Source organism: Notechis scutatus, chromosome 2, assembly GCF_049901735.1.
Source record: "Notechis scutatus isolate UNSWTSFEM ecotype Mainland chromosome 2, rNotScu1.2, whole genome shotgun sequence".
NCBI lineage: Eukaryota > Metazoa > Chordata > Lepidosauria > Squamata > Elapidae > Notechis > Notechis scutatus.
In genome coordinates this window covers 215,579,258-215,607,197 of record NC_142010.1, presented here as the reverse complement: position 1 = coordinate 215,607,197, position 27,940 = coordinate 215,579,258, and the positions used below count along the sequence as shown (strand labels likewise).

Here is a 27,940-nt window from a genome sequence, read left to right as displayed (position 1 = left end):
CCACCACGCGAACTCCTTCTCCTGCTGTCCCAGCTCACCGCTCCGCCTCTTTGATCCTTTCCCCCACAGCGATTGGCCCGAAGTCTCCAGCACCGCCTCCTTTTCTTCTGATGCCCCGCCTCCCTCCCCTTCCTTCGTCTCTCCAGAGCCTCGGAGAGTTGGAACTACCTTGAGTTGTTGGCATATGCGTTGGGATCTCCGCTGTCCACGGAGCACATAGTAAGCGGTTTTGATGCTAAGGCCGGTGGGGAGCGCTGGGGCCCCATAGTAGGACTTGGTGGAGCTGGGAAGGCGACAGAATTCCTTGGGTTTAGCAACGTTTCACGTTTGCACTAAAGGCGGAGATGAGTGGGTGGTCCTCGCCCAAAGCTTTGGCTGGCTGTGGGTGAGACTTTTCATAAGCAGTCAAGTCTCCGTTTTCAAGTTAAATTCTTCTTTGCTTTAAGTCTCTGGTTCTTAGCTTTGTGATTAATTGCAATTCGTTATACGTTATTAGCGTTCCCCACGTTGCATAGTGCATAGTGTGTATTTTTTTTTTTTTTTTTAACCAGAACTAGGAATAGGACTAAGAAAGCGAGGAAGGAGAAAGCTTCTATGTAGGAAGCACAATCCGAGCTAAATCTTCAAACCAAATGCTGCCAATATGGAGAGTCAGTTAGTGCTGTTTTAGAAACCTCGAGACTGAGTTCTAGTCCCGACTTTGAGCCAGTCACTTTCACCCAGACCAAGGCGGCGAGGGAGTTGGCGGCGGGGGGGAAAAAACAGCGCCGCCCGGCGACGAAACCAAAGCTCGAGCCGAGAGCGGACGGCCGCTGCCCTCCTCCCTTCCTCATTTGTCCTTGCCGACCCACGCTTCACCGACACGGAATCTTTGGGTTGCCCCCCCCCCCCCCCCCCCCCCATCCCTTCCCCCCCCCCCCCCCCCCCCAGCAGTTTCCCCAACCCACCACTGCCCAGACCAACTCACCTCATAGGGTTGTTGCAGAGAAAATAAGAGGAGGGATTATTATGTATGACCCCTTACTTGTAAAGCAATAAAAGCAGGATAAAAATTTAAGAAAATATCTGTTTTAAATGAAGATTCTGCTGTTAATAGAAATATCAACTGAGGCAGGAAGCATGCCTTTGTGTTTTCCAGAAGCTAGTAGGGTTCTCAGAAAAAGGGGAGAACAGCTCATTTTTAAATTTGACATCTGTATTGTCCAAAGCAACCTGTTAAATGTAGAACTTCCTAGGTTTGGTGATTTTCAGCCTCCGGAAGCTGCAAATACCACAATCAATGAGAAAGGCAGCTATTGATTGAAATTGTAGTTCCTCATAATTGGAGGGACACCTGGTTGTAGAAATCTAAATTGGCTTTTATCATTGTTGAGATGTGTTCCTGTGCATCATGGTGGTCAACTGTTCAAATGCTGAACTGTAGTTTTTAACTCCATTCAAAAAAAATTCCTTTAAAGAGATCAATAGGATCTAATTCTAAGTAGTATGACTGAATAGGATTGTGGACCAGGCATTTAACTGTTAGATACCAGTTTATTGTGTTGTAAATTGTGTTGTGATTAAAACTTTTATTTATTTGCCTAATTAATTTAGTGGCCCATCTTATATGGCAAGTAACTTGGTGGCGTACAAAACTAAAACATCAAAAATCATTACCTTTATTTAAAAACTATAAGAACTGAGATTAAAAATAATAGATGAAGGGAAGTTAACAGTGATCATTAGATCACCTGTACCCTTAGTTCCCAGGCTTGCTGACATAATCCAGTCTTGAGTGATTTTTGGAAGCTCACTGTCTTCAGGGGGAATAAAAGGAATGATGATGCCAATCTCACCTTGATGAGGTGATTCCACAATGCTGTGCCATGGCAGAAATGGCTCACTGCCACTTGCCAGATGTAGTTCCCTAGACAGAACCCATAACATACTCGCTCTGTTTGGATCTGGTTCTGATTTAAAACATCAGACAGGTTACTTTTGGCCGTATCTGTGTTTTTACAGGTAGTTGTAAAAGCACTAAAGTTTCAGTAAGGTACAATACAATAAGTTATATTCTACTCTATATTTGAAATACTATAATTTCTTGTTTTCCCTTTTTGAGATATCTGACAGATTTACAACTTCGTATATAAAAAGTTTTTAGAACTTTTAAAGTGTGGGAAAAGTATCCTTTTAATTTTGGAAAGAAAAAAATGCTAAGTTTATTAATGAATCTCTGAGTTGTAATTATTCAAACTAAAGCATTATTAAATAGTGAATGAATCATGTTTTTAGTGCTTAATGTGCCTAATGATATCTTAAAGGCCCAAGTATGTCATTTGACAGACTTTGGAAGTAGGAACATGTCTATAATCTGTGGTTTAATGGTGTTCTGCTGCAATAGAATCAGGAAGTCTCAGAAAAGATACAAGTGCACTGATTTTCTCTTTTTTCTAAAGTTTTGGGTGAGTTTGTGTAGGGATTATGTTTTGCTCTGGAGGCTATGATTTGTATAATCATTAAAGGAAGGATTTTCCCAGTATTCTTCCTCTCGTAATAGTAGGATAAAGGATTCTAATACTACAGAAGCCTGATGAGTTTCTGAGCTATTGCTGGGGTGGGGTGGGGGTAGAGGGACAAATGCTTGCAAAATTATTGGGTGGTGTAAACAATCCCTAAAATCCTAACTCAAAATAGATAAAATGAATTGCTTCGCTAGATAGAAAGTTAAACAACTTTGTCTCAGTTATGAGATCAGCATCCACTAAGATTGCTGATTGGAGATTTCCTTTCCTTTGAAGATCTGATTCTACTATTTTGTGTCCTAAAGTCCTCAAACTATTCAAGTCTGTTTCTTTTTCTATTTTACCAGGAATCTTTCAGAAATCTGGCTTATACATTGTTGATGGAAACAAGTATCATATACGTCCACATCAGGGCATACTTGGGGAGAGTCATTGCCATTACTTGAATAGAAATTAATTTAGCAACTTTTGTCTTCTCTGTAATGCCAAATGTTTATTTATTACCATAGAGCTTTATTCCTGTTATGTAACCATAACACCTAATGCCATGTAAAAGTACAACTTTTTATATTCATTTGTAAAATAGTTAAGTACATGAATATGAGGTTTTGGATCTCTGTTCTCAAATGAAATGAAAAGTTTCATAAGTGTACTTTTTATTGTGATGCCAAATTATATATTTAAGATGAGAGTAGAGAACAAAAATAGAGAATGTAACCGCAAGTTACATTAGAGAAGCTGGAACAATTGATTCTTTAAACAATTGATTCCATATTTTTAAAAACTCCATTACTATTCAAGGTAGCATTGTTGTACTTTGGAGATTAATAGTTTTGCTGCAGCAAAATCTTGCACTTCTACAATAAATTGATATATAACATAAAAGTTCAGAAGTAGCTGTCTTCAGATATTACCTTGAAACTGGGTAGAAAATGAGTCACATGAAATTCTACTTTTCTTGACTTTGATTTATTCAGTTGGACGATAAAATGAACACAAACACATGTAGTTTATGAAGAGCTGCTCTAGGGAATTGCCATCTTTCCTGCTCATTTTTACGGCTACATAAAAATAGGCTACAAAACAGCAGATGATTAGAAAACTTGGCAATATATTGTTAACGTTACCAATAAGCATCTTGCCTTAATTATTTTTTCCCTAGCATGCATAGCTGTTTTCGTAATTGGCTGAACGCTTCAGTGTATGTTATGAGGGGTAATTTGAAATATTTTTTTTATTTACTGTCAATTTAAACTAGGCAGCTGCTTTGGGATTCAGTCAAAGATATTTGAATATTTTAAATTATTTAAAGGGGGTAGCACACTATTATTTCCAGTGGCCACTCCTAAAGTTTAGGGTTTTTTAAAAAAATCCAACTAATTCTGTGCAATATTATCAAAAGTTTATATTTTTTCTAGTTGCTACCCAAGTGGTGAAGTGATGGATACTTTGCATTAGAATGGACAGGTTTCATGTGATATGTTTAGTTTTCATAAAGAGCTTGAAAAATGATGCATCCCAAAGGCATCAATTTCTCTGACACAAATGAAAAGGAAGATCATAGGTAAGCAAGTTCATTAGCTGAGTCAGTTAAAAAAAACATTTTAAAAGCTAAATATGAAACTTGGTATAACAAAAAATATTTTTTTCATATAATTCACTTGAATCATTAAATCATGTGTGAATGGGATGAACTAATAATCATCCCTAATATCAGAGGTGGTATTCAGCAGGTTCTGATCAGTTCTGGAGAACCGGTAATGGAAATTTTGAGTAGTTCGGGGAACCGGTAAATACCACGTCTGACTGGCCCGCCTCCATCTATTCTCTGCCTCCCGAGTCCCAGCTGATCGGCTGGATCTTTTGTTGCCCTGCTCAGGAGAACGGAGCTGGAAAGCAGGTTAGTGGGATGGGCAGGGAATGGGATTTTGCAGTTACCTTCCCCCAGGAGTGGGGAGAAATGGAGATTTTGCAGTATCCTTCTCCTGCTACGCACACCAGGCCACGCCACACCCACCAGCCATGCCCACAGAACTGGTAGTAAAAAAAATCTGAATCCCACCACTGCTTTATATGCTTCTATTTTGGTGTATTGAACTTCAGTGCTTATAAATGCCAACCAGCAGAGGAAATACTGAATTGTCTGTGTGAGGAAAAGAGTTCTATACTTCTTATACATAAAATTGCCTACAAAACTATTAAACTGAGAGCTACATAAAGATAAACTAAGGGCCGCTGTAACCCCAGTGTTGCATCCCACCATAAAAGGTTCTAGTCCCTTTATTTGTATTGAGAAAAAACTACCCTGCTGAATGAAATTACTCATTTACTCACACTCGTCTTTATTGTAATCTGTGTTGGGAATTGGCATTCTCAAACCATTACTCATTCGTATATGAGATTTGTATGAGATGGCTTTGCTAGCCAGTGTTTCAGTTTTTACAAACACAACAAGCAGAAGATGTGTGACATTCTCTTTTGCAGAACAATTGTCCTGCTGAGATTAGGTAGGCTCCCAGTGTGAGTCTCTGGGTTATGAAACATTTATAGACTGGCTTTGGCATTTCCTCTTTTTTAATGGTATCAGCATTAATAATGATTACTGTACAGTAAGATTTTAATTAAAATGAAAAGCAATATAAATCTGAAAAGAAAAATTATCCCAACAGGGGGAAAATGTTTTTCTAGGATTTGTCTATGTAGTCCTCATTTACTCTGCTGCTTTATTTCTTGTCTGTCCACTGTAAATAGAAATTTATTTACTTAGCTCCTAGGTTGAATTAATATAGCAGGTTTTGCAACTAGTTTCCTGATGATTGTGCAAGTAGATTAAATAATTCAATTAGTATGTCATAAAAATCATCAATGCACCATTTTTATTCTAAGTATGGAAGAAAAATCACACAAAAAAATGTCATGTGATAAATGAAAAAATAACTGATGGGGTGGTGACTCCTTTGAGAATGAGGAACGGTATTGCTAAGGTTGACTTTCCCACAAACAGCCACAGTTTTCAACTTTTGAAATTGATCAGAAACAATTTAAATATTTTTTTTAATTAAGAGCTCATATTAGAACATAAATCAACTCATTAGAAAAATAAAAGTGAATTAAACAAAACAATATGGTTTAAACCTTTTAAGGTAGCTTGATCAAATTATTTTAAATCAATATTTGTTTACTTGATTTAAAAGGATAGAGGACAAGATTCAAACATGTTTTGTGTCAAAGGACTCATTAGAGTTCCAATTCAGTTATGAGCCAAATTAAACTTTTGAATTTTTAGTCTCCACTTATAGACCTGTTGAGCGTCAACTGAAAACTAGTTCTCAAAAGTGAAGGGCCACTATTGGGAAGGTCTTCTTCCTAATACAAATTACTTTTGAAGCTTTCAAATATATATATATATCCAAATACGCTTCCAACTTTAAATATGGAAACAAAGGATTTAAGTAGTATAGCTGGCACTATTTTAAGTACCTCTTGATTCAGCTTTAAGTATGTGCATTGCAGTCTTGAGGTTTCCAATTAATCATTAAGGATAATTACTAAGAAGTTTTTCTCCTCCATGTTATCTTGCATTCAGTTGAAAAACCTCTTCCCCCTCAATGGCTTAAAAATTATCCCATTTCTTAATCAACCAGTGGAAAGGAGAAAAAAAAAAGATGGAATATCAAGCATAGCAACCTACAGGTAGGGACTGATGTGGAAGAGACCAGAGAGAAGCATTCTGAGACATGCTTACTTTTTCAGCAGTCCATCTGGCCATGTTCCAAGATTCAGTTAGTGTCAATGAGGCACAGTGTAGGTTTGGGGAAGCATTCATCATAACTTCCTCAAATGTCTGTGTTTGAATGACACACTAACATGTGATTTACTCAAGCCAGGTTTTTTTTTTCTGATTTGTAAGACATACAGTATTGAATCATAAATTATCCAGGAGGGTATACAGAGCTCATTCAATTGTAAAGACAGAGTTTGCATAATATGTAAAAAAAGATACACCTACAAATTTATACTATGATCAAGCATAGTAACTGCCGAAATCCTGACAGTATTATAACCAAAATTTTTAAGCCATTTAGCCATACAAGAACAAATGACATTTTTAAAAAGCCGCTAATTTACAGTGAGTTAGCAATAAAAAAGCTGGCAGCAAGACCTTCTAAAAAGTTAGAAATATTAAACAATTAAAACAAGTTAGTAGTGCACATTTATAATAAGATATAGAGTAGAAAACATCAGAGCACATATTTAACCCAATGAAAAGATGACCAGATATTGAGCTTTTGCAAGGCAGTAACTAAATGAAATGTGAATTCTACAGCTCAGGAACTGTATCAAGAAGGAACTTTCTAAGGTTGGAGGTAAAAAGTCACTGGCCAATGTAATGTCCTGAAAATTTTTAGTTTATTGGCTGATAGGCAAAGAAGCAAATATATCTTCAGTTATCCATCTAAATATGGCATTATAGGTTCCTTGAATGTAGCTCAATTGTAAACTGCTGGCAACACAGTCAACACATTGACTTTGGAACAGATGCAGAACCTTTGCAATGGTAGTTGCCTTAATCCTAGTGAAAATCAAAAGGAACAGTATAATTCTTGTTTCAAATATGAACAAATGAGTGTCTGGTATTATGCTGCTACTCAAGGCTTGACAACTCATGAGCTCATAATGCTGATTTTTTAAAAGCCCTGTTTCTCCAAGTTCCAGTAACTATAGAAACTTATAAATACAGAAAGTAGAACATCTGATACTTTCATTTCTGATTTAGGTGGTTTTATGATCACAGGGTTTGCAGAAACAATACTTACTAAAAGAAAACTCCACCACCACCCATTGCATTAGTTCCTTCTTTACTTAAATGCTAACATTAAAATTAGCAAATATTATCACTTTATTGTTTAATGTGCTATATTGTCATTTTCATCTTGTAAATCTACCCAGAGTCAATAGCAAAATAGGCGGCATATAAACTAAATAAACAAACAAATAAAATCAGCAGCAGCTATGATAGTCATGATAGCAGTCAGGATAGCCTGGAGAATTCTGACCTTTCTCCACAGCAACCTTGGCTATATTGAAGAAGTTCTGTGAAAGAGTAGGTGTTGATATCTACATGTAGATGTACGTGTATGTGTACAGGTGGCAATGGTCATAAAGACAGTGATGTGGTCATCAAGCAAACCCCATAGTTGTTAAGTGAATTCATTGTTTGCTATGGGTCACTTTGTATGAGAAACCAGAAGTAAATGCCAGTTTCTGGCAAAAACCTCAAAAGTCATGATCACATGACTGCAGGATTTTGCAAACACCTATAAATGTGAGACAGTTTCCAAGTGCTCAAAATATAGTCACATGAGTGTGGGAAGAGTAGCCATTGGAACTTGAAACCAGATTGTTAATGGGTTTTTTTTTGGGGGGGGGGGTCTGTTATAACTTCAAACAGTTCCTGAGTAAGCAATCATAAGTCTAGGACTCTTTGTATAAAACTCTTAGATTAGAAATTCTCCAATTCCAATTTAAGTAATAAATGTAATTATCTGTTTCTCCATTCTAATAATATTTTAATACATCAACCTTACATGGGGTTGCTGATTTATTAGCCCTTGAGTTCAACGTGATAAGATCAGAATATAAGTACAGGCTCAGACCCTGTGCTCAGTTGGGTAAACTACTAGAAGAGAGTGGGATTTGCTCTCTCTGGCTTGCTCTGTCAGACTTGCCCTGTCAGTGTCAACATTCCTTCCATGACCGACAGGGCAGCCCACCATAAACAGAGAACAAACTCCCACTTCTTTCTAACACTGAAAATGGTAATGAAACATCTGCAAGAAAACAACCAAGTTCAGAGAGCACTAACCTTACATGTGAAGGGCTTGTCAAACCTCTACAAATATTATAGAATTAAAAGTTGTGTGTGTATCAGGAAGTTTGGAGACAATTCCCAGGTAGAATTTTTTCCCCATTGCATCCCAAGTCTGCTAAGTAAGAGGGAGAAGGATGTCTGTTAAATCAAGGTTTTTATTGTACTTGTATGCTTATTCTAAAAATCAAGTGTTTTAATAAACCTTCACAAAATATTAACTGGAATAAATTCTTATAGTGATATATAATTGCAATGAGGTTACTAAGAAATGACCTTAATTTTGTACCAAGTATCTTTTTGCTTCCATGAAATGATTACTTATCAAATGGGGGGGGGGATATTCAATTTAAAGCTAGATAGTTTATGTGGCAGATAACATTGCCTTGCAGCATACAGTGAAAGAAATTGATTATGTGTCATCAGTTTGGTGTTGTCTCTTTCTCTTAGCACATTACACACAATATGCACACAGAACCGGGGTTCCCTTTTTTCTATGGCCAAACTCAGAAATCTTTTAAAATTCTAATTGGTCCTTCAGGTCTTCCAACAGTACAGTCATCACCATCATAACTAAGTCCATCTGATGCTAATGGTCTTCCTTTTCTTCTCTTTCTTTCTACCTTTCCCAGAATGTAGTCTCTTCTAGAGAACTAGGTCTTAGCATAATATGTCTAAAGGAGGATAATTTGGGATTGATCATTTGCTCAACTCATGATATCTTGTCTCCTACTATCCAAAGATGAGATTCGTGTTTGACTGACTGAATTAAAGCTCTACCTTCCTCACACTGTTATTTCAATCTCTCTCCTATTAGCTTATTGAATATCAGCCATTTATCTAAGTAGATATGCTCAAAGATCCAATTACAAGCAATGCTCCGCAATTAGAATCACTTAACTTTGCAATTAGAATCACTTAATCACATTTCCTTTACTTTCCATATCATAGTTTAAAGATGCCAGATGCATTTACAATTAGAATAATAAATATTAATATTTGTCAATTTCTAAAGGTAATTTTCAGGAAAAAGGCTAAAACCAGTAGTTTGTGTGTGTGTGTGTGTGTGTGTGTGTGTGTGTTTCTGCCTCTGTGTCAGGGTTTTGTTTTGTTTTACTTCTGGTGACTACCTGGATTAGTTCCTGCAGTTTTGTTGCCAAGGTTTTTCAGTAGTGGTTTGCCAATGTCTGTTTCCTAGGGGCTGAGAGAGAGACACTGGCTCAAGGAAATTCAGCTGGCTTTATGATTATGGTGTGATTAGAACTCACAATCTTCCAGTTTCTAGCCTGTTGGCTTAACTTGCTCTCTTTTGTGTCTGAGGCTATATGCTTTTAATATCCAAGTAAATGCAGGCTTTTAAATAGCCAAAATTAAGTGCCTGCCTTCATTGTTTATTTACCCAATTAAGTAAGCTGACTTATTTGCTGATATCACAGACACAATTTATTTCTCTGCCTTAGGAAGACGAGAACCAGTTAAGTTTATTTTAATGTAGTAAATTCTGGAAGACAAGTTATAAGATGGGAACATACATATTACTAAAACTCTCATGTCTGTTTGTAATCTTTAGTTGGGTGAATTTGGAAGGTATAGTCCAGGAGTGTCAAACTTGCATCATGAGGTGGCATCACATGACATATTGGGAATTTTCTCCCCTTCGCTAAACCAGGTATGAGTATGGCCAGCACATGACGCATCCGACCCATGGGCTGTGACTTTGACAGCTCTGGTATAGGCAATAATTTTGAATCAAGATAACTCAAACTGGCTAACTTACAGAATCCATGACTCCTATGGGAATGAAATTTGGGAAGGGTGTGGCCAATTCAGTGCTACTGCACTGTTGCTATTTTAGCACTACTTCTGGGCTGTCAAGATCAGCCACAGCCATATGAACCTCATTTCCAGTGTTTCCTGATAGCTTCCCAGAAATCAATTGGAAAGCCAGCAGAAATCGTAAAGTTGTTAGTGATTGCAGGGAGAAAGTCAGTGGAGAAGCCAGCAGGCAAGATTGCAAGTTCCTCAGGAAAGTCTATTCCACCTACACAATCTCCCCCAGTCTCACAGTGCTTACACTGCATTGGTCAGTCTCAACACACACTTATTCCCATCCTCATCCAATAGCAGCTGCTTACCTGCCGGTTGGCTTTGGACTTGCAATGTCCCCAGGGAAGCTGCAGGAATTCTAAACTTTTCTGGGTTTCTCAACACAACACTTTCAAAACAAGGCCTCAAAAGAGAAAGAACAAGGCAAACCAATTAACGAGTTTTTCAGGATTAGGAAGTAAATGCCCCTAGTAGGAAGAAGGCTGATTCTTCAGTAAGTATGAATAAATTGACATCAAACTAACTAAATCTCTGATAATTACACAGAATTCAACCATGGCATGTTGGTTAAAGTGATGAGTACTCATGCCAGGCTTAGTGTCATGAACAATAGTAACACAACTTTTCTTACAGCATCTTCCCACTAACTGAAGTAAAAGAACAGATGTTAAAGCAGATGCCAAAGTTTCAAATATACCTTATCAGCATTGCCATCTATTGGTGGCTTATAATATTGGAGACATTATTTCCCATTCAGTCCTCATATGACTCTCTTGAGCTTCTCGTCCAACCATGAGAAGTTGGAGTTACAGTTGGGTCTATGATTGTCCATCTCTTGCATTTCAGAAGTGCAAGTTGAAAAAAAAAAAAACAGGCTTGTAAAGCAAAAATGGTCTTAGGCAAAATTTAATAAAATGGATCCAGCAGCAAATAATTCTGTAAATTTATTTATTCACATTTCTGAACTGCCTAGCTCCTTCAAAGTGGAGCCTGGCTGGTGTACAATAAGATGTTAAAAATATAAAACAGTATATGAGAACTGAGATTGTTGGGGGCAATATGCTGACTCTGTAAACCGCTTAGAGAGGGCTGTAAAGCACTGTGAAGAGGTATATAAGTCTAAGTGCTATTGCTATATATAAAAGTTTAAAAACATTAGGAGGAGGCAAGAATGATTAAATTAAATTTTAAATTAACATATTTTAAAAAGCTGGCAAAACTTGAACTTTGAACAGCCTAAGCAGATTGTGGAGACTATGTATAATATGAATGACACTAGTCTTACAAACTGCTTCATAGTGAAGCATTAATATTCTACATTACCTGAAAGTTAGGTAACCCCATAAAGTGATTATTATAGTAATCTAGATGAATTACCAAGGTTATTTTTGTTCAAGAAGCTAGTGGATCATCTGGAACTATTTCTTAGAAAAATCTGAATCTCCGGTGGCAAAATTTGATTAGTGTATATCCTTTAGTTTTATACCTACTTTAAAGAAGGTAAAGGTTTTTCCTGTCCAGTCGTGTGTGACTCTAGGGGATGGTGCTCAGCTTTAAAAATATGGAAATGCCTTTGGATATGGAGCCATAATAGTCACTTGTTTGTCAAGGTGTATTGTTGCATAAAAAGTCATTAGTCTTAAGTTGCTGAGTTATTTGTCAGGTGTATCATGGCTACATAGAAGTTATTCCAGGCTCAATTTTAGCCTCAGATTCTCATTTCTAAGTCTTCACAAAAGCCTAGTAATACCTATTGAGAACTCATGAAGAAAATACATTAGACATGTCACTAGTAAAGCAATTGGTGGAGATTGTGCACAGAGAAACAGCCATGTGTCACATGACAGGACAAACACTCAGGTATGTATATGAAACAACTTGTTAAGCTAATTCAGGACTAAATATTGTAAATAATGTCACTCCAAACTTTTTAAAAGCATGATTTGTTGAAAAACTTACAATGACTATGTTGGCTTTGCATGTTGCATTAAGCCAACATAGTATTAAAGAAATACATATGTGAATAAGCAAATAAATCCGCAGCAACTTTAACATTTACCTTTTCCCAGGATCCTGCAATAGCTGTAGGATTTTTGGGAATGACACAGCTGTTTCCAGGAGTTGCAAACAGATCTTCCAAGAGTTTTCCAAGATCACATTTTCCACTTTGAATCTGAAAATGCTGCCCAGCCTTGTTGAATACAGTAGAAACACAATGGCAAACTGTAATCCGTAAACCTTTATAATTTTTGTAATACCTGAATTTACAAATTATGGTTTGCTATTGGGAATATTTGTGGATGCCACTGGCTACCTTGAAATACCTCTTATAGGGATACAGGCACAACCCAATCTGACTTGAAGGTTCTCTTATTCTAGCCAATTTTAATAAAAGTAGCTTTAGCCTTCATGTAGAGTTGATTTTCTGGTCTGGTTTACCTAGTGGGGTTCCCTCTCCTTATAATTTGGCCATCAGGAAGAAGGAAAGTAGTTGCCCTTTCCCATGGGATGTTGTCTCTGAATCTGCCAAAACAACAATCAATTGATTTGACCTCCTTAATTTTTTTTAGTTCCATTGACACCCAAAGCAGTAAAAGAGGAAGTAAAGAAGAAAAGAAATTGGCTTACAAATCATGCTGAATTGTAGCTCTTTGTTTATTGTAGGCTAAATAAGTTGCTTGAAGCATTAGTTAAATAAAATATAATTTGGAATAATGTGCGATTAGAATCGATAAACCTTGACATTTTAGCTTGTATAGGTTGGCATCATCCTGAAGATCTTTCTATGTGGTTTATTAAGCATTATCATTCACTTTGGGCATATGATCAAAGTGGGACTGTGGCTTCAGTCACAAATGTTATTGTAGTATGGTTAGTGGAGCTGGATTTGTCTGTTTAAAGAATGAAGATCTAATGTAGTCTTCAGATTAGGTGCATCCACGTAAGTAAGGTTTGTTGCAGTGTTTGACAAATCATAGTTAATGTATCACTCTGCCCCTTAGGCTGGTCCCCAGGAACTTGACAAATAAGTATGCTGATAGAGTGAACTGTGAAAACAAACAAATTTTCCCAATATGTTTTTGCAAACTGAATCTGTATGTGTTTAGGTAGACTGCTGATCACCAGTCATGGTTTAGTGTGATATCCTAGAAATGAACGCACAAAGCAATAATGTATGACAAGTAAGATTTTTTTTTTAAAAAAAAACCCTCTTTATTGTACTAAAATTCTAGCAAAAATTATGGGTTGATTTTTAAAAAAAAATGTGGACTGATTTTTACAACAAAGATGGAAGAAACAAGACAATTTATATGGTTTGTGTGATGTGGCTTCACATTGCTTGTCAGTCTATAAAACAATACTTAAAAACTGGGCATGCCTTTGCTGCTGCTTGCCTTGCAGTGGTTTCACACACACTGAGCTGAACAGGCAGCCATTTCTGGCAAATAAAAGGGGTGTCTGAAGGTGCTCTTTTTCAGACTGTTCTCCAAGAGGTGGGACTTTGGAGCACCGCTGAGCTCTCATTGGCTGCTTTCACAAAACTTTTCCTCTCTTAGTCCCAGCCCCCTTTTCTTCTTTTGAGAAGTTCATTTTGCTGCTTTTCAAACAGGCACGTCATCTGCATCTCCAAAGATTTAGATTGATATCATGGGTTCCGAAGTAGATGATTCCAAAGAAGGTATGCTTTTACTTTTTATTGCTTCCAAGGAGTTTTTTTTAAAGTGTTGTTTTCCAAAGCTGCTTCTTGGAGATGATGAATAGAGATTTGTATTTGCTGTAATGCTGAACTGTTTTAAGGGAGGGGAGAGAAAGCAAAGGAATCTGAAGACAACTATCTGCATTTCATTGAAAATGCAGCAACTAAGCCCTTGGCACCAAGGATATTTTGTTCTTTGCAAAACGACAAGCATACACAAGCTTTAGAAGCTTTGTATGCCTAAGACAACAATGGCTTGAAAAGGGAAACGATATACAGTATGTTAGTTTGAACACCGTCGGACTGTTGTAAAAGGAAGTTGTGTAATTCAGAGAACTGCAAGATCGTTATTTTAAGAAGGAGCTTTGGAGAAACAGTTTTACTGGTTGATGCATGTTGAATTGAATAACAGTATAACTGTGGCAAAGTTTGTCAAAAGGGAAATAGCGTTCCTTTCTTTCCATGGTATGATCAACATGTGGAAGATCTGGAAACGTTCCAAGAAAACTGAATATTTACCAGCGTAAATGTGGGTTGGGTTGGGATAGAACTGTCTGGTGAAAGAAGACAAAATTCCCCCTGAAAATTTAATGCAATAGCGTGCTTAAGTCCAAAGCGAGGGTAAATATCTCTGAAAACGTGGGCATATTTTAAACAGCTCATATTTCCTGATTTGCTAAAAAGCCAGATAAGCTGCTGGTATAAACCACACTAATCAGATCATCAGTTTGATAGTGAGTTAGGGAACTTCAAAATATTGCAGAGAGCTGCTTTCTTCTAATCTGACAATCCCTGCAATAGTAAGATTTTCCACATGTATGTAATGTGAGTTAAAAGTGTGTTTGTTTCTGATTCAAGCCATTTGGCTGAGCAAAAGTTACTAAATTTAGTGTAACTGGTGGAACAAATTTATTCAAATGCTCCCATATGGTAGTGCTTTCTGTTCAGGGAAGGGAATAACTGAATCTAAATCCAGACAACTATGCTAAACCCTTTTCCTGTAACTGCTTTAGAATCTAGCATTCCACCATACTCATTTCACTTCTTTTGTGTAGTAGATGAGTAAGCAGCATGCATGTCATGACAAGACAAGGAGTAGGAAGAAAACATAGTAATCTAACTTTACCTGCAAATTCAGTTGCCTAAATTAGCACAGCTATCTGTGTTCAGGAGAATTATAGTCATATCAATACCTTGAAGAAACAATTCATTGTTTCTTTTTTGAAAAAAAAACAGCTGAAACTAACACAGGGACAATGAAGAAAAACTAGTGGCTTTGACTCCAATGAAAATTAAATTTATATTTCTATTTTGCTTTTTTAAAAATATGAAACATTAGATTATGATATTTTAATAACGGTGGTGATTCTGAAATTCCGGTTCAGATCTAAATTAATTTCTAGGGTATTTTCCAGTTGAGTTGCTGTATGGTTTTACACCTAATGGAAAAAATCTATGTGGTCACTAAGACTAACTTGATGGGACATAATCATAATCACACTTTACACCACAAAAGTTTTGGATATATGTGTCTGATGGCAATATTCTGTATGTTTCTCATGGATATCTTTTGAATGATACTCCTTCCATTACAAAGCATGCAATGCATTTTATTTGTCTTCAAATTTCACTGGATTAAGGAAAATGTATTTCTAGATAAATCTCTATAGGATTACTGCCTTGAGTAAGTAGTAACAAATGGATGGTTGGTAAAGATATACTTCTAAGGGGACCATCAATCCCATTAGCCATTACTTAGTAACTTTTATTTATTTGCCTAAGCCAGTTGGGTTTAAATAGTGTTTAGTTAATGGCTCCTGCTCCTAATTCTATTTCAGCTGTTATGTTACGTGCATCTGTTTTTTATTTTAACTGTTTCATAAACTGCTGGATGAGGGCTTTAAATATATATATAATATACATATTATCTTCCAAAGTAATAAAGCTGTAAATATCATTAAGTTACATTTTATGCATTTTTGTACAATTTCCAGAAGAAGAAGAATCAGATATTAAACTTTTAATGAGTAAAAATAGCATCGAGTAACACACTGCTGATTCTACAATTAAGGAGCAATTATACTGGATCTTTATAATTGAACCACTGCCAGAGATGTGTTTTATCCTTATTTTCCATTGCATTTTAGTTTATGAAATATTAATAGAACTTTTGTATTGATCAAGCATACAGCCTAAGTGAAATATCATATAATGTACTATAACACAAATTCTTGTCTTTTAGAGATGGAAAATATCCTGATCAGTACATTTGTTTTCTAGCTCATTTTGAACAAATATTTTCCTCTCTTTGGTTGCACTTCTCCTTTGTGCAAAACACACTAGCCTTATGACATATTTGGGACTGGTCGAATGAAGACCTATAACTATGTCAGCTACTTCCTTCCATTTGGAATAGCTGAAATAGCCAACAGAATGCTTTCTAGCTTTTATATATCAGGAATTTGTAGCTTTCAGTTCTTGGGCCTAATCTGGCCTGCCAGGCCAGCCCTATTTTAGCTTATGACTCCAGAAGCATGAAATTCTTTAGTTATCCTACATTTTGTGATAAAGAAACAACAATTGTTGGTGGATGATCAGTTTGAAGGGTGATTATGCTTGAACTGCCCTCTACTATTCCTAGATAGTGGAAAGCATTGGTAAAAAGCTATCTTGCCAAACCATCAAGTGGGTTGTAAGTCTGAGAAACAAGCATTGAGTTATAGTATCAGTCTTTGGTATTATTCTGACTTGGTGATTTCATTTCTTTCTAAAACTATCCAATTGTCTGAGCTTACCTGGAATTGTATCTTCTTCATTTTTCTATTTCATTTTTAGAATTGGTATATTTAAAGCCTTTATGTTGATTCCTCTTCTTCTCCACCCCTTCCCCCCATCAACTGAAATTAGCTTCAGCATGGATATTTGGAGGCATTTTCTGGGCTTTAAGAATGACAATAGAAGCAATTTGTTTCCTGGAGACCACTTACTCTCAGTTCCATGCTAGAAACACACCTTGGCCCATCAGGAGATGTCCTTCCACATCTACCCAAAGATTAGGTACAGTTGTTGTTCCTGATCCCTCTCAATGCCCATCAAAATAAACCATTCTGTCAAGCCATCACATAACTGCCCAGCACAAGAGTGGACTTGAAATTTGGCTTGTAGTGAACCAACCTGACATTACAAAGAAATCTCTCGCCAGTCATTTTCTCAAACAGGTCTCAATGTTAGTAAACTTATTAATATATTTCAATTTTTTCTACCATTGTGGGCCAATAAGCCATCTTCAAATTAAAGATAAAGGTAAAGGTTCCGCTCGCATGCTAATCGATTCCGGCGCTAGGGGAAGTGCTCATCTCCATTACAAAACCGAAGAACCAGCGCTGTCTGAAGACGTCTCTGTGGTCATGTGGCCAGCATGACTAAATGCTGAAGGCGCACGGAACGCTGTTACCTTCCCACCAAAGTGGTCCTATTTTTCTTTTTGCATTTTTACATGCTTTAGAACTGCTAGGTTGGCAGAAGCTGGGACAAGTAACCGGAGCTGACTACATTATGTGGTATTAGGGATTTGAACCACCAAACTGCCAACCTTTCTGATCGACAAGCTCAGCATTTTAGTCACTGAGCCACCGCCTAGGTTGTTTTATTGTTGCTGCAAAAGGACTCTATGCCTGCTATTTTGTACAGCTTATGTTTTGATGAAAGTTACATCACATATTTCTAGTGTATAAAATACATACTACTTTTTAATCATGGCCTGATAAACATTGCTTACTTATTTTCAAGATAAGCTAAAACTACTTTAAGCACACCTGTACAGGTTAACTCTTAGGTAACATGATAAGGCTTGGTGATTATAGCAAATGCAATGTAAAAGCAAATATAAATATTGAAAGTGTGACTATGATATTGGCTTAATTAATTACTTAATCTTGTGCAAATGATATTCTCAATCTCAAATCAAAAGTATATTAAAATATATATAAAGTGTAAACCTAGACAGAGAATTCAATATGAAAATGGATTTACTCAATTGTTTGAAAGCTAAGAATGAAGTTAATTGTGAAGAATAACTGTGACTATAGCTGAAGAGTTGAAAGATGCATTAAGCAGTGGTTAATTTAAAATGGAAGCAAAATGTTCTGATTGCTTCCATGTAGCAATGCCAGAAAAGAAAAAGAATACTGAGAACAAATGATCTTGTAGATCAGGGGTGTCAAACTCAAATTCATCGGGGGCCGCATCAGCAGTTTGGTCCCCATCAAAGGGCCGGTTGTATCTGTAGGTCTATGTGTCCACTCTTTATTATCATAAATTAATGTCACTGCATTCAATTATTACTGTTTTTTGTAATAATGTAAGCTCTGAAAGCAGAAACATAGTCAGAATAATGACAAGTAGATATTCAAATGTACAATTATTGTACAATGTATTGAAAAATGTTTTTTGGTAACAAACATTAATTTTTTTTTAAACATACAAATATTGCCAAACACTGTTTATTAAACATATGGAAAACACAAGGCATTACCTTTTTTTTAACTTTACTGACTAGATGGCTGACATCGTTTTCCTAAGGTCAGTCAATCGATGTTTGGCGTTAGGTCTTGTGCTGTAGCAATCCAAAAACAGCATGGAGGTTATCATCAGTGATGCGTGATCTGAGCTTGGTCTTGTTCAGATTCATGACTGAAAACATCTGTTCACATAGATAAGTGCTCCCAAACATGGACAGAACACGTGCAGCTTGAAGTTGGAGCTGTGGCATCAAAGCAGGGGGGAGGAGACGGTAAAAGTCGTCGACTGTCGCATCCTGGAACTTCGCTTTCAGGCTGCTGTTGGACTGCCCCCTTTTATAGTGCCCAGCCATCTGCCCCTCCATTTACTTTACTTACCTTTTACTTCTTTCTTTCTTTTACTTCTTTCTTCTTGCTCCTCTCCGCGGCGTCCGCGCTCCTCTGATCCCTGGAGATGTCGGCCGGACGTCACGTGATGACGTCACGTCCGACACCCAGGGAGCAGTGCGGGGCAGGAAGAAGTCGGGCCAGGTCCCGGAAGGTAAGTAAATTTTTTTTTTTTTTTTTAACTTGAGCCATTTTTAAAATGAATTTACTCCGTGCAGGCACGGAGTAAATTCATTGAAAAAAAAAAGGGGGAGGCTGCAAGGCTGGCGGCGGCACCGCGGGCCATCAGACGAGGTCTGGCGGGCCGGATTTGGCCCGCGGGCCTTATGTTTGACACCCCTGTTGTAGATTGTCTGGAATCACAGCTGCATTTACCAACCAGAAATTAGTGTTTGTTCTCAGCATTAGCTGATGGTTTATGAATGTATGAACAAGTACCAATGCCATGTGCTCTTCTCATTACAGTATTTCCAGCCATAAACCTTTCGCTTAAATTTAGTTAATAATCCACAAAAATAAGTCATGTTTATAAGCTGCAAAAAACAGGGTAAGGCTTGGACTCACCAACTGAATAAAATATGATTTGAATTATCATCTTATATATCTTCTGAATTATCTTATATTGGGCCACTGTCTTCTAAATAAATGTTTACTAAAAGCATACATCCTCATAAAACACTATTCTGCAGGATACTTGAGTCCCAACTTTACAGTCTTAATAAAATATCTGTCACAAGTTATCATTTTTACGTTACAAGTTTATCTGATAATCCTTGAAGGCTGTATGTCATAAACCTAGTTTTTGGAAGGCTGCATGTTATAAAGAAGGATTTCAAGAGCAAAACTCTGCAGTAAACTACTCCTTGGTATAACTTGTTGCTTAGCTGTAAAAAAAGAAGATGAAGCTCTGATTCATAATTTTGGAAAACAAGGCTGAAAGTTGTTTTGTTCCAACATTCAGCTGGAGAAATAATATATAGGAAGTCCTTGTTTAGTGACCACAATTTAAAACCAATAACTTGGTCATTAAGCGAAGCAGTTTGTAAGTGTAAATGTGACTGTACTTACAATCTTACTTTAGCATTTCTTTGCTTTACAGACCTGCAAAAGTCGTAAATGTGAGGATTAATCATAAAATTACTTTTCCATCACTGTTGTAACTGGAAACAGTTGCTAAATGAGGCAGTCACTAAATGATGTCTACCGATATTATGAAATAAAATTTCATAACAACTCACATGCGGTTTTGGTGCCAAGAGAGAGAAATCAAAAGAGGAGAGGTATGTGAAAGATCTTGAAAGTATGAGGCTGGCAGTTAGAACATGGATTGACTACAACAATGAAATAATGGTTCAAATTCTTATGCCTCTTTATTCCTCTCGGACAATGTAATGCGCTAGAAGCTACTCTACTTTGAATGAAAGAAACATTTCCCCCCTGCCTCTTGTTTCAGTATTGGACTGATATCAAATTCATTGATTGTGATGTGTAAGAATTCTCCTCTTACTTGTCTAGCATGATATAGTTATGGTGGTCATGTTTAAAGAATTTGTGGCCCAATTCATTCATTGGAAACCACAAGCCTTTGGAAAGGTGTGTTAGAATATTTAATTATATACAGGGAAACTTAATAACAGTTAATAATAGATGCAATTCAGCTAAATAAGAACAGACAAAAGTGAAACCTTTAAAAAAAAACTGATTGTCTCCGCTAGTGTGAATGTACCAATGCTTCTTATAGCTATGGTAGCTCAAACCCTTACCTTTTCCTACTGTTCTTTTCATTAATATATCCTTAGTGCTTGGCCTTGAAGCTAAGTGATTACTATATCACAATTTTCTGTATTTGTCAACTCTGGCCTGAGAACCACTATGTCTACTTAACTTTAACACTTGGAAAGGACAGCAGAATATAACATAATGAGAACAATATGTTTAAAAAGATGAAAAGCCAGTTCTAAGGAAAGCCAGTTGATGTAGTAGTCAAAATATTGCATTGGAATTAGGGAGCCTTAAATTCAGGAGAGGCTGACAGATTTTGGAGTAGTTATTAGCTTATATTCTTTTCAAAAACATAATGGAAGAATGTGCCTGTTTTAATTTTATTCAGAATAAGTTTGCCTTGATAACAGAAATTTGAGAAAGTGCAGTTATTATTGAATGTAATTGGGACTTGCAAAATCAATTCTAATTACTAATTTAGTTTATTCAGATAATTACTTGATTTGAAAAATGACCTTTTCCTTATTTTTCTATTAGTTCTACCAACACATACACACATAGAGGCCAACCAATATATGTATGTCTCCTCCCTCTGAAAGATTAAAAATGTAGTTTTAGTATTTACAGATCATGTTTTAAAAGAACTTCTTTCAGGAAGGTAAAAAGAAAGGAAATAGTTTCACCACTGTTTTGAATAACTTATTGTTCAGATTCCTTGTACAGTAAGAATGAAAAGTGAACAGGTTCATGCTATTCTTTATTTATACTACACTTGTTTCAACTAGAATATACACACTGTATCTCCAAAGCAGATAAGAACCCCTCTATCTTGTACATGAGTGACACAGAGTCTGTCAGACATTAAAATTGCAAATAAATGATGATATACAGGTAGTCCTTGACTTACAACAATTTATTTAGTGATTGTTTGAAGTTACAATGACATTTTCACACTTACCACCATTGCAACATCCCCATGGTTGCGTGATCAAAATTCAGACACCTGGCAACTGATTCATATTTATGACAGTTGCAATGTCTGGGGGGAATGTCATCTTTTGCAACCTTCTGACAAGCAGAATCAGTGGGCAAGCCAATTTCATTTAACAACTGTTATTAACGTAAGATCTGCAGTGATTCACTTAACAACTGGGATTAGAAAGGTCATAAAATGGGGTAAAACTCACTTAACAAATGTCTTGCTTAGCAACACAAATTTTGGGCTCAATTGTGGCTGTAAGTCGAGGGCTACCTGTATATATGTTTTAAAAGATGAGGTATACACATAAATATGTAATTCTATTAACAGTGCCAGCCTTGCTACTAGACTGGAAACTAATCATAACTAATGTTTTCACTTTATTAATAGACCATGTCTCCCTTCTCTTAGCAGAATTAGTGTGTTTCAGAATAGCAAGAACATTTATAGCTACCGTCTTGTGATTTATTGTCAGCAGCAATAATTGTAATGTTGTAAAATCTTGCAAATAAACAGCCAAGTGGTAAAAATAAAATTCTGTACAAACTAGATATCCAGATATAATAATTTATTTCTCAGTAGGCCATAAATGTTCACCTTAATAATTCAGCTGACTTGTAACCATTAGGCCCAGGCTATATAATACTATTTTTTCTGGAACATCTTATGTCATATAAGAGGACAAGCTGTGTATCCTACAATTAAATAAATGCATTCAGAATTGCATTATTTGTTCATTTGTTTATGTTCAAAAAAGGTATTTGAGAAGTAAATTTACATAACATTTGCTGTAGCAGCTACGTATTTAAAAATATGATACATCTTTGACCCATTGGACTTTTGACAAGCAGGTGCAAAAATAACTTGAAGGTTTCTATACATGGTCAAAGAGCTATTTCAACATATTCTTTTTACCTTCCTTGTTTGTTTTTAATTTTCTCGGCACCCATGAATTGTTTTATGTGCCCTTAAGCATCATAATTTTCAAATAGTATTATTTGGTAATACATTGTGGGTTCCCCCAAAACTGTTGATACTTCTTTAGTTCATTGTGGATGCTGTTTGGCTTTTGGCTATACTCATAAAATTGTCTTTTAAAAAATGGGCAGTTTCTATAATAGAACTTCCTTCTTTAGTTCTTCTTCTCCAGTTAGTTTTACTCTATACTCTGTCACAATTTTCTTTCACAATCTCCTTTGGTTTTCAAGTGGAGAAATAAAGGCAAGACTTCAACAGAGTTGCCAGGAGAAAATAATCAAAAAGCAAGTCTTGATTTCTCTGTATTCCCCTTCCTGTTCTCACTCCTTTTCCTGAATAAAGATTTATTTCTTCTATAAAGTTCTGCCTATGTAGCATTCCCATTTTTTCCCATAAGTATTCTGAAGCAATATCTGTATTAAAGCTTGAGAAACAGTAAGTCATATGCAAAGTCTGAAGCTCCCACTCAATGTATCTGCTTGCAGCTGGATAAAACGTTTAGTTTAACCTTTTCAACAGTTGCTTGCTGAATTGCCTGTGGTAAATTATTGTCCATGGAAGTAGTTAGGTGAAATAAGAATGAATTCAGGGTACCAAGAAGTTGCAAATAACTACAAATGTTCTTATTCTTATGAAACTGAACATTTGTGGGATAAATGTTTGATTTGTGGGAAGGAGATTGATTTACAAGCAGCAGGCTTAATCCCCATGAATTATCTTGAGAGGTTGAAACTATTCAGATAAGTGAAGGGTCAAATACTTATTTTTATAATACAATCCTAAATTCACACTTCTTGCTTTGAATTATTTGTTTTTTTCTGTGAAGTAATTGGAGAGCTGCTGCCTGACCTGAAAGACATTTCAGGCTGTTCCAGTAAAAAAAGGAAAATCATTATTTCAGAGACAAAATTGATTGCTGTAATATGCTTTTCTTGGAATACTCCATCAAAAACATACAGTATTGAAAGAAGGAGTATAGATATATCCATAGTTTGAGGAGGTAGCAGAAAGGGAGAAACCTAAAACAGTGTAGCTATTGACAATGCAGTCACTCTGTGTGGAGTTAGGCAATTGTGGGTTGTGAATTGCATCTTTTACAGCTCTGAGATCATGCCAGTAAAATTGTGTAACAAAACAACTAAACTTTTGGTAACACTTTTTTAAAAACTCCTTATGGCATTTAAACTTTTTAAAATTATCTGTTGATTACTGCAATTCCAAAAAGCCTTTAAATGGCTTATAAATAACATAAAAATAAAATGAAAATGTAACTACATCTCAGAATTAAAAACAATAAATCCTACTGTGCATTAACATAAGCATGACAACAATCATTGCCTACTACAAGGATCTGCTGCATATTCAAACCCCTGAGGCTTTCCAGCAAAATTAAAGTGTTAAACTTGATGCACTGAATCTTTGGCTTTCGGTAATTACTATCAGTTTAATTTAATGCCTGATTCTGGTTTGCAGAGCTGTTGATATGAGTATTTGCACCAGACCTCTAAATATTTGCTATACATTGTATAATGCAGGAAGTTCAAACACAAAGCTTTGTGATAATTAATGGCTGTCCAGAAGAAAGAGCATGCTGATAGATTTGACTATTTAATTAGGCATTGTATTAACATTTTTAATATATTAGCTTGCACCTCTAACGTACCATTCATAAATACAAAATTACAATGAAATATATCCATTAAAACAAAAATGGAGGATTAAAAACAAATATGAAAACAGATTTTATTAATTAATTCAAGATCTTATAAAAAGAATAAGTTAAACCAGATGTATCAATGCCAAGCTGGTAAAGCAACGTTTTGTCTTTTTTCAACTGTTGCTTTATATTTCAGTACTTTATTCAGTAGAGATACTTCCTTTCGCTGTTTTCTTCAAGGAAGTGAAAATGTTATATCAACATGCTGCAGAGATTTAGAAAGACCAACTAAATTGTAATATTGAGCTTCGCTGAAATACTCAGACATAAAGTGTAAAGGAGAGTAATATGCAGTTGTTGCCACCCAAAGTGGATTTCCTAGTTGGTTCATCAACTAGAATGCCAATCATTTGAAGGCAATTTTATAAGAATTGTATTATAGTGGAAAAAATTTCAAAATGGTGAAAAGCACAGTAGTACCTTAAGTAAGTTATATATGGGTATGTAGAGTATGTGAAGAAAAAGAAATAATATGCGAGAATTGCTTTTTGAAAAACGTCAAATATTTTAGAATAACTAATTTTAAACATATGGATCAAACATTTGAATTAAATAGGAACATAAATGCCTGTTAATCTTCTGATTAATCATAACATTGATATTCTTTATAGGAACTAGCTATCTTTGAAAACCTGTTTGATTTAGGACAGTGGTCCCAAATATTTTTGAAACCAGGCACCACTTTTGTGGAAGACAATTTTTCCACAGACTGGGTGGTGGGAGGAGATGATGTGTGGAATCTAGATTCCGCACATGCACAGTTTGGCTCACCTGCCACTCACCTCCACCTGTAGAGCTCAGTCCCTAACAGGCCTCAAATCAATACCAGTCTGTGGCACAGTGGTCGGAGGTCCCTGGTTTAGGGCACATGAATATATTTCTATCTTATTAATTACTGTATATTTGTAATACATTGCAACACTTTCTCTGGTATATAAACTTGGAGAAATCATTTACCATTAAATAAATTGTTTACACTGTATGCAATAGCATAGTTTTATGATGAGTAATATTAGGACTTCTTAGACATATTCCAAGTTCCAGGATTTGATCTGTAGGAGTCTTTCAGATGGACCTTTAGATCATAGTGTTATGTCTAACACAACTCAATAAATATTTGTTTTACAAAACAAAAATATACAATTTTGTTAATTTATATTCATGTGATATTCTTTGTTTACATGTATATTAAATAAAGCAATACTCATAGTCCTATAGCTCCTTGTAATCAATTTATTTTTGCAGATGTATGGGGGTGGGGGGTTTTCATTTGTACAGGAAATATATGTACATTATAAAAAATACTTTAAAATAGTTACTGTACTTTTATTCTTTCTTGTAGAGTTCTTAAAGTGCTTCAACTGTAATTCACATGAAAATGACTGAAATTTCTGATTTGTATTTGTTTGCTTTCTTCTAGTGGCAACAGATGTCTTTAACTCCAAAAGTTTGGCCATTCAGGCCCAAAAGAAAATTCTGTGCAAAATGGCTTCCAAATCAATAGCAATTGTTTTGATAGATGACACCAGTAGTGATGTGTTGGATGAACTCTACCGAGTGACAAAGGAATACATACAAAACAAGAAGGAAGCTGAGAAGATAATTAAAAATCTCATTAAGACTGTTATCAAATTAGCAGTCCTCCACCGGAATAATCAGTTTAATCAGGAAGAGACTGTACTCATGGAGAAGTTCAAAAAGAAGGTTCACCAGTTGGCTAAAACTGTGGTGAGCTTCTATCAAGTGGATTATACCTTTGACAGGAATTTTTTATCAAAATTGTTAAATGATTGTAGAGATCTACTTCATCAAATAATTCATCGTCATCTGACTGCAAAATCTCATGGACGTGTCAACCATGTGTTTGATCATTTCTCAGACTGTGAATTTTTGGCTGCCTTATACAATCCATTTGGATCTTACAAGACTCACCTCCAGAGGCTTTGTGATGGCGTCAACAAAATGCTAGATGAAGACAATATTTAGTTATATCATTATCAGTTGCTTATATAATCAAAGGCTAAATATTGTTGATGTCTTAAGGAGCCAATGAAAGAATGAAGACATGCTAGACAAAGAAGAATTTAATGTCAACTGAAAATTCTTCAACAGATTATTTATTTGGAATTACATTTTTGCTGTTTCAATTTTTTTTGAGAATACTATGCTTTAAAATATGGATTTATAAAGCCATAAAACAGGACTACTCAAAATAAATAGGACTTCATAAAATAGCAGGGATAATAAAATGTCCTATTCTAAAAATATTTGCAGATTGTGTCTATGCATACTTACAGAGAGCTGTGTGCTACCTATGTTGAATGAAGTTTAGACTGAACAGATTTAACAAAACCTTTTAAAATTCATTTAAAACTGTCTGCACTATGCATAAATGTTTAAGTTACATTGTCATAATTATACTATTGAAACAATGTCATGGCTCTTTGAGGTCTAGAGCTTCATTTTTTAAAATGTTCAGGGCTTCCACTAGAAAATAATTTAAGAGGTGTGAATTTCTTTTTCCATCACTGTTCTATCCCATATTATAATAGAGTCTTTAAGTTGCTGTCCTCTAGCTATTCTTGCAATAAGAAAGGACAGCATTTCACATAATGTGCTTCTGAAAAACCCTGAACTAAACCTATATACTTCCAGGGCAATAAGACTGGGCTTCGTGAACCTTTCTTTAATCAGCTTTATGATTTATGATTTTAGCTTTATGATTTGATTTCTTCATCTGTTCTGGAATTATTTTGTATTATTTATCAATGTGTATGTATTTGACAATCACTGAAAATTTACAGACATCCTCTACATCCTAAACATGCTTAATAGGACTATGTCATATATAGTTAAAATATAATTGCGTCCGGTTATATTTTGTAGAAAAATGTCCTTTCAGATGTAATTGTTCAAGAAAAGATGAAACTGGAATAGGTGTGTCATCTACATGTACATGTAATCCTTAACTTGCAACCTCAGTTGGAATCACAATTTCCATCCAAAGCATGGCAGTTGTTGAGTGAGTCATACCCAGTTTTGTGAAGTTTTTTGCCACAGTTGTTAAGCAAATCTGGCTTCCTGCAGTGATTTGATTTTTTTTTGATGCTGGCTGGGAAAGTCACAAATGATAATCACATCACCCAGGACACTGCAACTATTGTAAATACATGCTGGTTGTCAAGGACTCAAATTTAAATCACCTGACCATAGGGATGCTGTGATGATTGTTAAGTGTGAGGACCTGTTGTAAGCCACTTTTTTTCTATTCTATTGTAATTCCCAACAATTGCTAAACAATGAATTCTAAATTAAGGATTACCTGTATGTACATTTTTAGGGCAAGTTTATCGAATGTAGTGATTCTTAGAAAAGATATGGGTAGTAATCTGGATGTAGAAACTACAAGTCTGTGAACCAAATTTGTAATATTTGTGTAATTTTGTTTTATTCAGAAACCAATGTATATATCATGTAGGTTGAATATATAGCAAATATTGGAAAATATATTGCAGCAGCTTGAATAATTTTGTTTAATCTTTGTACTGCTGAAAAAATGTTGAACATGTAATGCTTTACACTTCAAGCAAGTGGCTGAAAATTTTTACTTTTTCTTTTTCAGACGTTTTTTATATTTTCTGAGTAAACTGAAGAACATTTGCACTCTTTTAAGTTTTATGCATGATTTTCTCTATCATTGCAGACATGGGCAATTTAATAAAATCCAGACCAATTTTTAA

The 27,940-nt window shown here is 35.7% G+C and overlaps 1 protein-coding gene across 2 annotated transcripts; it reads left to right on the top strand.

The window, feature by feature from the left end:
* The first annotated feature begins 101 nt into the window (after nucleotides 1–101).
* Nucleotides 102–27,940, top strand: TNFAIP8 (TNF alpha induced protein 8). 2 transcript variants are annotated; one of them, XM_026673571.2, is made up of 2 exons: nucleotides 102–219; nucleotides 25,621–27,940. In XM_026673571.2, coding segments are annotated over exons 1-2 (567 nt in total). In that variant the 5' UTR covers nucleotides 102–218; the 3' UTR covers nucleotides 26,187–27,940. The 2 variants fall into 2 exon arrangements, with proteins under 2 accessions (XP_026529356.1, XP_026529347.1); XM_026673562.2 differs by lacking the exon at nucleotides 102–219 and adding an exon at nucleotides 13,761–13,879.

What these genes read in the sequence shown, in the direction of transcription:
- TNFAIP8 (XM_026673562.2), top strand. Translation starts at nt 13,849, where the DNA reads ATGGGTTCCGAAGTAGATGATTCCAAAGAAG. An exon ending in AGTAGATGATTCCAAAGAAG is followed by an intron (nt 13,880 to 25,620) that starts GTATGCTTTTAC and finishes GCTTTCTTCTAG; the next exon opens with TGGCAACAGATGTCTTTAAC.